The 12,298-nt window shown below is 39.1% G+C and overlaps 1 protein-coding gene across 3 annotated transcripts in view; it reads right to left on the bottom strand.

Annotated features, from left to right (window-relative positions):
* The window catches only part of sash1b (SAM and SH3 domain containing 1b), a 35,942-nt gene extending 23,912 nt beyond the window's left edge, over positions 1-12,030 (bottom strand). For all 3 annotated transcript variants that reach the window (XM_029493136.1, XM_029493137.1, XM_029493140.1), the window contains exons 1-2: positions 11,800-12,030; positions 10,887-11,501 (exon numbers count right to left, since the gene is read on the bottom strand). In XM_029493136.1, coding sequence (XP_029348996.1) covers positions 10,887-11,354 — 468 coding nt within the window. In that variant the 5' untranslated portion in view covers positions 11,355-11,501; positions 11,800-12,030. The remainder of the gene's footprint in view (positions 1-10,886; positions 11,502-11,799) is intronic.
* Between the last annotated feature and the right edge of the window lie 268 nt (positions 12,031-12,298).

Below are 12,298 nucleotides of genomic sequence, written 5' to 3'. Positions count from 1 at the left end.
CCTTCACATTGTTAGTAGAAAGACATTGTCAAGCATTTTAGAGTTGTTATCCATTTCATTATGATATAGTGACTTAAAGTTCTATTCAACCAAGACATTCTACACACATTGTTTTGTGCTGCACTTGAGTAGAAGTAATCAAACTGGATACGGACAGGCACACAGTCATTCCTCGTGCTCTGGTTCTATGATATTATCATGTCACACATCAAGGTCATTCACTCACTTTGTGAATGAAGTCTCTCCATTTGACATACGATCACACACGCTTCTTAATGGACCCAGTGTGAGATGAAACTCAGAAGGAATTACACTGCATTTCCGATGGTGAAGCTTTTCTGACCAAATTCAATTTAGCCCAGAGGCTGAAATAATATAAGTGAGTGCTTGAATGCAGCAATATCCACCACTTTGGCCTCCGGCACACTGAGATGAAACAACAATATGTTTATGGTGAAGAAAAGAAAGAAGAATTAACAATCATATATTAATGGCATGCAATATTAAGCTCATATGCCATTTCTTTATTCAGTAATAAACTTTGGAAACAACATGCTGGTTTGCATATAAAACAAAACAAAACAAAAAATTCAGCATTGACCTTAAAAAAAGTTTGAGATTTCAAGAAAAAAGTCTTAAAAGACAAAATAAAATTCTGATATCTTGCTGCACCCTTAGGAAGTATTCTTTTTCTGAGATACCAAGCAAGCGGCTGCAAGGCTGCAAGAGATATTCACACTTCTGATAAATAATTCTGTTGAAACGCACGCTGCCTCTGTATTGTCAATTTATTTAAATGCAGTATCAAATGTTCCTTGTTTTCCCAATGATAAGGTTAATAATGTGAGAAGAACAAAGTGGTGTACATGTTAATGTGCCTAAACACCTGGGAGCATGGCTCAGCCAATTAAAACATGAATAATTAAAATAGCTTTTCCTCCTCTTAAAAGAATTGTATTTCAATAAATAATTATCTAGGAAGTCTGTAAAACAGCAAACAACATACAAGCACAATTAAAGCAGTTGTAAGAGGTCGGCACACCAAAACCTTTTCCGATTGGAGAAAATGAGATTCCTAATTTTTTTGTCCCGACTTTCTAAAGAGAGCAAGCAAGAACTGCAACTAGACAAAAACGTATTGGGACTGATACAACTGTGCAAGAGGGAATGCCCTAATCAAATGGTAATGGATTGAATCGAGCCACTAATTCCACCCTTGTCTGAACATCACTACAGTTAGATAGGAGATCTCTTCTGCAAGCTTTTTACATCTACAACACTACATATTCACAACATTTAAATAAATACCAATGTATAAAAAGCAACCCTAACCCTAACCCAAATGCAGTAGTAAGACAGACTTCAGAAATTGATAAATTCTTCTGGTAGAGAATACGCTATGAAGACAAAAGCTATGTAATATCACTGTGTTGGCAGCGGAGGGAATAAGGCTTTAACCAAGCTATCATGTTTTGGCTCAGTTGAGCACTAAGCAGTGGGATCGATTCTACCATAATACATCTCATTTAACATTTCACTAAGCCACTTGGCTCAAACACCACAGGATGTTTATAACATTCATAGCCTGTTTGGTTTTTTGGGTTTGCTACATTGCAGCCTAACTACTGTACAGTCCCTTTATGAAAACACAACATAACATACATCCTCTGTGGAATTTAGGGACTCAACACACAATGTCATACTGAATGAACAGCTAGACATAACCTAAACAGAGAATTGAGATGAAGCAGCGACTAAAGCCTCAGGTCTGGTCAGATTTTTTTGGTCTTGGATAGTAATTCAATAATTAGCTGGATGTTAAAGAGTAGACTAACCCTAACCCATCTGATTACAGTTGGGCCAGTAGATGATGTCAATCCTTAACCTCGTCAGATGCCCCCCCGCCACACACTATTCCAGGTTCTCTGTAGTAATATATTTGATAGTGATGTACAAAAACAATGTTTTTTAAGTGGTGATTGCCTGTATCATCAACACACTGAGGTGACACTGAAGATGAAGACTAATGAAGGTTAATTTTTCACAACTTCCTTTTTAACCATTAACCCAAAAAAACAATGATATGTGAAAGAAATTTAAAGTTGAAGAATGCCTTCTCCATCTTCACAGCATGACATAATCCACTAAAAAGAAGCCATCCCCCTCTGCTAGAGCAGAGGAAACACTCATCTCATATGTGGTTTAGCACTGATGTGATGCTCAGCTCCAGCTGAAGCAAAAAACTGCCACTGAATATTTTCTGTAATGTTAAGATTATTACCTAGCTGAACAGTGTGCTCTTGCAATAGTTTAAATAAAAGTCCAAAACACCTAATTGCTTTTGCAGTATAATCCGATCAGATAGAAAGTTACTCCTCTAAGATCATGCTTATTTTTAAGGTTACTAGTGTGGTTACACACCACAGTCCCACTGTAAGATTAAAGACTAAGGATACAAAAGTGACAACCCTCTCACTAAGTTCTCCCAAGAAAGTCTCTGCAATAAACAATGAGACGACCCAATGTAAGCAAAAGAGGACAGCACTATGAAACCCTCCAGCACTGCCACGACTACAGAATCAAACAGACACCACTGAAGAAAACCGAAATCACCACCAACTTTGCTGTCTCTCAACACTGACAGAGGAAACTGACCAAACTGAAGCACAGTCTTGTGCACATCTTATATTTGTCAGGAGCCAATGCTTCATATATGAACACAACACACACTCACAAAGTGAAGCCTGATTGCCCTGATTCTTTCAGTTGCAAACACAACACCCTCCCTAATGGCTTCAGAGTCATACTCTAAACAGCACTATCACTTTCCCTCGGATTCCCAGTGTTCACCTTTGGGATACATCGTCGTCGCACAATACACATGAACTACTACGACAAAGATCTCTCCTCTAAGGCCATCTACTTTTGCTTCCCCATGAGGTCCCAAGAAGCCTTTTTAGAGGCGCACACTTCACTGTCACTGAGGCAGGAAAAACATTTCTATTTATTATTCAAAGAGTTTCTACATGTATTCAGATCAGATTTAAAGATGCACAGCTTGGAAACTCTTGACGAGAAGAAGAAACAGATAAATAAAAGCAGGCTAAAACATTTAAAGACTATGAAATGCACACTCCGGTTTTGCCATACTCTTTGTTTGGTTACGTTTGGATATCACAATGATATAAAAGCATTTCTGTATTCCAAACAGATGGCAAAAAAAACAATGTGCTTGGAGAGCCAATACAAGGATCACAGACAGGCTGGAAGCAAGCTTGAGACAATTATCCAAAGATTCATGAGCCACACATAAGTGAATCTAAGTACCTAATAAATGTTCTTCCATTTCAACAAAAGCAGATTTACTATTCACTAACAGTAGTTCCAAAATACAAAAAAGTAGGGGTGTGCCAAAAAAAAAAAATCAATTCATATAAGAATCACAATTCTCATTTACTATGATTCAGAATCAATTTAAAATGTCCCAAAATCGCAAAAAAGAAATAAGAAATAAAAAATAAAACAAATCCGCAGACTGTCTGCCTCCATTTTGTATGCAGGACATCTTGACGTCACCACAGAGCTGGTTCTGGAACATACGCATGCGTGGTAAGCATCAAAACAAGGAGGAAACAAATTACAAATAATGGAGAAAAGAGATTCAACCAGCCCTGTTCTCGTTGAAGGCAAAGATTTGGACTCATTTTGGTATTTTCCTAGAGCCCTATGAAAGCCATTTTATTTTTTCTCATATTCAATTTTTTGGTGTGTGTTTTTTTCCCAGTTTTTGATTTTTGATAATTCTGTTTTTAGCATCTTACACAAATTTATCCCTGAGACATTGTTTTAAGTAATGAAATATAGACAATTTCTTCAGTTATAACTGAAAACTTTAATGCTTCCACACATTTAAGCAAAAACATAATACAGCCATAAATACAAGAAATGCCACATTATATGCAAGCCAATCACCATTGAAGCAGCTGAGCTTTGAGCTTGTTGTGGTTTATTCTATGCAATAGTGGCAGTTGTTTTTTCATATGTAATTCATAAGAGAGGGGGGTCTTCACTGCTGCAGAGAACATGGAGAGTAGAAAGTGGGTCATAATCTGGAGATACAATGTTCACTGGACTATGGGAAGGTGACCCATGGCTTTTTTCCAGATATACACCCAAAGCCTCATTAAAAGGTCAGGTTCTGCTGTTTTTATTGTAAGAAATCTCACTTGAACAAGAACAAGAACAAGCAGTGAACAGCAGCTTGTGGAGAGGGCGTATCAACAGTCAGATAAGTATTGATACTAAAACGCTGTATCTGGATACAATATTCATTTGCAAAAGCATCGATACTAAAAGCACCCCCCGATAAGTCAAAGTCCACTAAACAAAGTGGTGGCAATGAAGTCAACTAACAGATCAAACTTGACAAAGCATATCAAGTATGGACACCCTGGCCATGAGGATTTGACAGGTTAATAAGGCCCATTTAAAAATCATTTATGTATTGAACTTAATGCTGATATTAATGCACGCGGGGTCCCATGTGAATGTTGGCCAGACTTATCAGTCAGAAGCATTAAAATGTTTGTGACTGTTTTTGAATGCCTCAGAGAAAGGTGCTGCATTGAATTTAAAATTAAAATGTAGTGACAGCAGAGAAACAGAAAAAGTCCTTTGTTTAGTCAACATTTCAATTCACATGCACTGTATTGTGTACTCTTTCTTTTCAATTTTTTGAGTTTTGAATGAGCAGCGGGTAACATTGAATCTTGTGTGTTTGTAGAGGTCAGGCATGGGGTTGGGGAAGGAAATTCAATCAATTCACTAGAAACCAGAACGTTTTGATCAATTTAGAAACATTTGAGCGATGTGTCTGTTTTGACTTTTATGTATTGCATGTTTATTTTCTTCCTCAATTGGCTACACAGAAACCCCCTAGCACATAAAAAAAGTATTTTAGTTTTGTTTGGTCAGACATCCAGGTTCTGATGGATTATTTACTCCCTGAGGGTGTCTTGAGGGTTAAGTTCAGCTTTGGTTGTTTTCATGAATCCTGAGAAACCATCAATAACTTTTGTGTCCTATTGTGGCAGTCTCTTTGTGATATTTTAATTAACACTATAATGCTGCATACATCCTGAAGAATAAATTAATCTGAAAGTGGTGGCTTAAAATTAAATTAAACCTGAAGTACAAAAAAATTTACATTGAATCATGTAAAATGCAAAAAACTCATAGCATTAATAAATCGCAAAGTAATTGTGTGTTTCTTTGAGGCAGAAGTCATTTACCCTTGGCTTTGCTTGACTAACTGAAAATACTTGCTAACCCTGCTGAAATGGCCCATCTTAAACATGAGGTAAAAATAGCCCAGCAGAGCTCTCAGTCCAATCCTTGTAATGAATTGTGATCAAGGTCAACATAGTGAGGCTCAAAGACCTCCCAGTTTCTGGTGATGAGCAAAATTTCAGAAAGAGGAGACGTTCAGAAAATTGGTCTATGGCAAAGCTGTACATATATTTTATTCATTATCTCAAAAATAAAACAAATAAAGAAGATGAGAATCAGAAATTGCTTTTGCTTTTCTTTCTCTTGGAAGACATGGAGGAAGGGGTTGGTGAAGAAATAAATTTGTAATTTTCTACTGCTTGACAAGCCAATACAATGTTGTTAACAGAAGGCTGACACTCCAATCCAATCCCCAATCTCGTGTCATTAAGCCCAACACCAGCAGCCCAACAGCATTCAGTGGTCAGCTCAGCGCTTGCTCTGATTCAAACATGAATGAAACTTCCGCTCTCAACTTAACTCCCTCTTGCATGTGTCTGCCAAAAAGCAAAAGAGGCTTTGTGTAACGCAGTGATTTAAATTCAGTGAGTGGCACATAGTTTAAAAGATCTATTTAGCATTGTTATACAATAGCTCAGGTGACAAAAAGGTAAAGGCTGGAGATTAAAGAGTGTTTCAATGGCTAAGATTTTTAAAAGAAATGTTTCCAAAAAAAATAAAAAATACAAAGTGAAAAAAAAAAGAAAAAGAAAAAACTCCCCTCTTTTTGAACTTACATATTAAATATACACAGAACAATGGGTTCTCATCTACATCTGTCCCAAAGCTCCAGTCCACTGACACCGGACAATACTAATCTTAAATTCATAAATATAGGTCAGTGATTATGCCCTGCTAAACACACTGAGTTTACATTATACATAACACAGTGTTTCCTGTGTGAACAACACATGCACATTTGATATACTCAGCAGTGATATCAGATCTGCACCGGCTTAACGTGTGCTGGTACAATGACAGCTATCCGTGTATGTCCTGTTTTCCATACATCTTCTGGAGGAGAGGAAAAGGCTACTGCATGCATACAACGACTGATAAGACTTTATTGAATCCCAAACCATAAGCGACAAGCATGTTCATGGCATGTTAAGCTTTTGAGTGCTCTGTGTAATACTGTGCACCCCCACCCCCTCCAGAGCACCACCAGTGCAATAATCCAGCTATACTTCTGTAATGGCCCACTGCTTTGACCTAATCTATAGTGACATTACATGAATAAAGACCATAAGTAGGCCTACCCCACAGTACACTACATGATAAGCAAGACGACAGAGGTAATGGTTAGAAGACAGGCTAATAGACGATCACACTCACTGTGATCGCTGTACATGTGGCTTTTGCAGTTTACATGTAATCAGAAGGGGACTAGTTTCCAACTAAAATGTATTATTCTATCCATTTACTGTCTGTTCTCACTTATGGTGGGAGGTTGAATAGCAGGGTAAACAGAACAGGGTGAACATAACATATACAAACAGAAAATGATCCACAAACATCCTAATGCAGCTGCAAGGAGAACAAGCAAACTCCACACAAAACAATACAAAGGTAAACAGAGGAAAGATATTGCTGTTATCAACCATTACACAACAAAACATCCTTTCTCCCCCACAATAATTTGCACTGTATATCGCTGTAAAATTGCTACTGGTGTTTTAAAACCAACTTTGTTCAACGAAACAGTGCTATTCAGTCTCCATTTTGCAGTGACAAAAGCAGAGACAGCTGTCAGCTGCAGCAGAGCTTGTATTTTGCCAGGCTCTATTCAGACTGGCTTTTCTTCTGTCAAAAGGGGCCTGCTGGTTTTGCTTGTCCTCTGATCCTCTGGCTGAGCAACACAGGGAAATCCTCTGAACAACTAAGATTTGTGCCCCATTCTGAGGATGTTTTTTAGGGCAGACACAGCACTCAGGCCTTTGCAGGATTTGAAGCCTATTGTTAAGACAGTAAAGAAGAATCCTCCAGATAGGGTCTGGTTGTTGTGAACAATATAATGTATTCTGCTGCCAAACTGTAAAATTAAGCATTAGATACATCTTTAGAGAGCTTGTTTATCATATTCACGGGTTCATGCAGAAGTTCATGAGTTCAAATTCACATATGACCATCTGTATCATCATTTCAAATGTGGCTTGTCCTCAAAGATTGGTTCTTGACTACACCAGTCTAGGCTTGTATGAACACAAAATCAGAGCAGGACTCTACAGTCTATATCAAACTCAGACTGAGAGGCAGAGACTTTTAGGGCCAACCACCGCAATTCCTGTAGTGTATCAGAGGAGGGCCTGAGAACAGAGACCTACAGAAAACTATTGGCCAGGGTGTGTTAGACAAATGGAAATGAAAATGCAGCACAGGATTTTAAATCAACATCCACTTATATATTTACAGCATTGAGTCCTAGAACAGGAGCACAATGACTTGCATGTTTGGAATTATATTATAACATTCAAAATCAACAATACAAAATCTCTGGAGGCGTTGTCCGGTCTCTGGTCTAGTCTCTGAGGAGTTACCGTCTCTGGTCTAGTCTGGTCCGGTCTCTGGAGGGGTGCCGTCACCAGTGTAGTCTGGTCTGGTCCGGTTTATGAGATGGGGGGGTCACCGTTTCCTTCTGTTGCCCAGTCCATTACTCATCACCAATTAACCAATTAACTTAGGAACTAGACCCTTCTTCTTAGACTTAGACTAGTCTCTGGTCTAGGAGCTGGGGAGGTCACCGTACCTTGCTGTAGCCCAGTCCAATACTCTTCACCAATGCATTATTAGTGATCCCCCTCGGAGCATTTTCCCAATTTAAAAAAACAAAAAAACAAAACACATGTATGTAAAATGTCGGCCAGTTCTGTATTATTCCGTGTTTGAAATTAAAACCTAACTGAGAAGACCGAGCTTGACATGAGCTTCGTAGTGTGCAAGGTTTGCAAAATGAGGAACCCATGTTTAATTGCACTATTTTTTTTATTTTTTTTTTTAAAGACACTTATTTTTGTTATTTAAGCAATATGTGATATTGCTTTTATGCAACAATTCCATCTAAGCATGGACAAATGTTTAACACTAATAAATGTGAAAAAGACACTTGTCATTCTGTCTTGTAAAGCAGACTGGAGTAGATCATGAGGATCCTTTACTTTTGAGTCAAATCGTTTTCAATCGAATCGTAGCCCCAAAAATCGTAATTGAATCAAATTGTGAGATAGAAAAATTCCCACCCCTACTGATAATTAGTAAACTGCTTAAATTTAGGCAAAGAGCTATTACTGGCAGAGACAGACTTAGCCTGAAGCTGCTGCATGCTATTTCTGTCGAGAAATTGGGGCGAACTGGCCTACATACCTGCATTCTGCCACAGTTTAATGGAGTACATCTGGTGAACCCGAAAGCCCAATCTGCTCCAAAGTGCTGTTATTGCACAGAGCCAAATGGTCTGACCTTATTGTTTTGCATTGAGTGCTACCAAAAAAAAAAAAAAAAAATCACATCATATAAGAAGTAGATGGTAATAGATATTTTCATAAAGAAATCAGCTAATTAAAAAAAAAAAAATAATAATAATAATAAAAAAAAAAGGCATATTTCCTTTTGAGATGGTCTAGCGGTGCAGTGGTTAGCACCACTGAAGAGGCTGAAGAACCAAAGGTCTTGTAGTTTATAGGCGACGCATCCAGTGACTAGAAAAGCACAAGTCACATATCTTCTATTCTGTTCACTACAGTCAAATCTATAACTTTTGACCTGGGAATGGACTTAAGACTCCAGCAACGTTGTGTTGACTTCAGAACTCGTACTGTTTGTAAGTTTAATGAATTTAGTATTTTTTTTTTTCCCTTAGTTGAAATAAACTGTGGCAGTATTTCCTGTGACCTACAGAGGTTGGAATGACACACAAAGTGCTTTTGCACTCAGTAGTTTGTAGTCCCTGAATCTTTCATGAACTGCATATGCTTGTAGCTGCGAATCTGAACAGAACCCTACAGTACTATGGAGACTGTACAACTATTTTAAAACTTATTGCACTGACAAGGGATGAAATAAACTTAGAAATAGTCAGTGTTAGACCAACATAGAGAATGGCAACCACTGCACAGTTCCCCACATGACTTGTGTAAAAGCAGGTTTAAAATTCAGTCACTGATTTGTTGTGTCACTAAGATAAGCGTAATCAAACTGGCAAAGTGGCACTTGACTCACCATTCCCTCAGACCACATTAATGAATTACTGATGAGCAGCATTATAAAACTTGTATCTTCCGTGGAAGGAAAAAACCCACGGCAAGTGTGGATGTACATGAAAAGACCAAGTTTCTCCCTTGGCTGAATGCCACTGCTTAGACATTTATTGTGCCTTAGGTCTGAAAGCGAAAAGATATTCTGGAGTGGTGTCCAACAGTGCTCCTTAGCAGAGATTCAGCCTGACAGCCACAATACCACTGAAACAGATTCATATCACCAGTGTACCAAGGATTTCCCTAATAGGGAGGCATCAATTTTCTGTGATGTTATCAAATCGACAATCCATGAATCACAGCTTTTGGTGATAGCAACAGATTGTTAAAAATAAACCCAATGCGCTACTCATCTTTTCATCCTACCGGCTGCTGACCTTTGGCCGAGTGCATTGTGGATTGAATGAAAGTGTTTAAAGCCAAAGCAGAATAACAATCCTTTGCAATTACATTAACTAACAATCTCTGCAGGCTACACAGACTAGACAGTTTTCAGCACAAGAAGATCCCCTGGAAATAAAAAGCCATCTTACCAGTGAATATATAATCCAGAATAAACATCTGTCACTGATCCATTGTCCTACTGACTTCTCTTTACAGAGGTCACAGAGGTCAGGATTTTTAATCTCTGATCACTGATTGCGTGTTTAATGTAAAGTATAGGATTGATGTTGTACACTACTAGCTGAGCTAGCAACCAACATACCTTGAAACCTAAATTGATTGAATGGTGAGAGCTATCCTGTAACACTTCAAATACTTGTTCAGCTGTTTTCAATATTTTCTAGGCCTACAGAATTTTGTTTTCAATAATATTACAATATAGATTTATGACCCCATTTTCTGGGAAAGGTCAAATTTATTCCTTTTCATTGAGAGTTCAATTATGGGATTATACAAAAGAACTATTAACAAAACACACTTCAAATAAGATGTTGGAATGCAGTGGGTGTCATGAAATGGTGAAATTAAGTTAAATTTAGATTAAATTACAATCTTTTTTAAATTAGCTATTTCTTTATCTTAATAATAAGGCTACAGTAAAGATCAGAAGATGCTGGTGAAAACGTTTCACAAATTTATAGACAGTGAAATATAACGGTCAATCTCAGTAACTTTTTGCCAGAGAAACCAAAGTATCTTAGGAACAGTAGAGAAGAATCACTGCACGTCAGCACCATCAAAGAAATTTGACATACTCTTCATCACATGCTTAACAAATTAAGCATAGATAATTACGTGAGACAGCACTTCAAGAGCAAGCATTTAATATCAACATACTGTAAAAAAGGAACTGAAATTGCCTACCTTATGGGTGTAAGGTGCTTCTCCCAGGTTAATCCCATCTTTAGCGAGTTTATCTCTTATCAGTACTTTCAGCTTCAGTTTGGGATAGGTCACAAAATCATTACAATCTGTGAATCTCAGATTATGGTTTCCAGGGCAGGAAGCCTGGTGCACTCCTGCAGTCTGTGCGCATATCCTGAAGTCATCTCTGTTTGAGTGCAAAGTGTGGTGGAGAGCAGAACCATCCACGGGCTCTAAAGTGAAATAGTAGCCTGGTGAATTTCTTTTGTCCTCTCTCAGCCTCTGCACCGCTGCGATCAGCCTGTGTCTGTGGTACTCGACGCAGACCCCAATTGCATCCAGGTCTGGCTCTCCAATCTGTTTGCAAACTTCCAAATCATCATACCCGTTGTCAATGAAAGACTCCACATACTGAGCCAGGTGGAGCCTCGACAGCCACTCCAGGACGAGGTTTGGCCCTTGGCTCATTCTGGGGCAGGATACGGTGAAGCTGAAGCTTCCTTAAGTGCACACCATCACCTCCATGCACATTGCCACCACCTAACTGCACTGTCGCCTCACAAACGAGCCCTGGTCCAAGTCCACAAAGGCACATCCATTAGTTTGGATGCGAACCTGAGAAAACAGAGCAAAGACACGTTTAGAGAAAGGCAGGGCGTCCTGCAACACTTCCCCCAGTTTCACTGAGCCTGACCTTTGACATTTCCCGGAGGATTTTTTTTAACTTAATGCAACACGTTGTGTTTGATTTTAAGCTAAACGAAAACACAACTTCAACCGTTAGCCGCAAATTAACGGACAGCTACCAGGTGACGGTTAGTTGGTTAGCTTGTGAGAGAAAAGCGCGTTTATCTGAAGTTTGTATCTAAAAAACAAACAAACAAAAAAAAACAGACAAACAAACACACGGTACCGTGAACAGCTGCCGTCCTCTCAGGCTGAGTCCCCCCCCTTTGTTTCATCCATGTCGCCGGGGTGCGGAGAGAAGACGCTCCGGTCCGTCAGACATCCATCCGGAGCAACAATTCAAAGGTCGACATTCAGCAGCTAACTGCCAACAAAACGGCCCCGAACCGACAGAAGCGGAACAGAAACTTTCTCCTCTGTGTCCGTCGGCAGCAGCATCTCACTTTAAACCTGCCGTGCTCCGTTTTTCTTAACTTTGCTGCCCACCCACCCGCCACCTTTCCGCCGCCGGCTCCGGCTGCTGTGTGAGGAGGATGCTGCTCCGGCTCCGTTCACCTCCGGTGGGCTTCCCACGACCGGCTGGGCGACCGGCGCCACCTGCAGGGGCTTCTGGGAAATGTAGGAGATTAGAGCAAGATCAAAAATAAAACCTTTAACGTCAAGTACGTAGAAAATGTAGAACATGTACCATACAACTGAATTTAATATCTTCTATTTGTCTATTT

The sequence above is a fragment of the Echeneis naucrates genome, chromosome 22 (assembly GCF_900963305.1).
Source record: "Echeneis naucrates chromosome 22, fEcheNa1.1, whole genome shotgun sequence".
Classification (NCBI taxonomy): Eukaryota; Metazoa; Chordata; class Actinopteri; order Carangiformes; family Echeneidae; genus Echeneis; species Echeneis naucrates.
The sequence above is the reverse complement of the archived record's forward strand: the minus strand, read 5'-3'. Positions and strand labels throughout refer to the sequence as shown.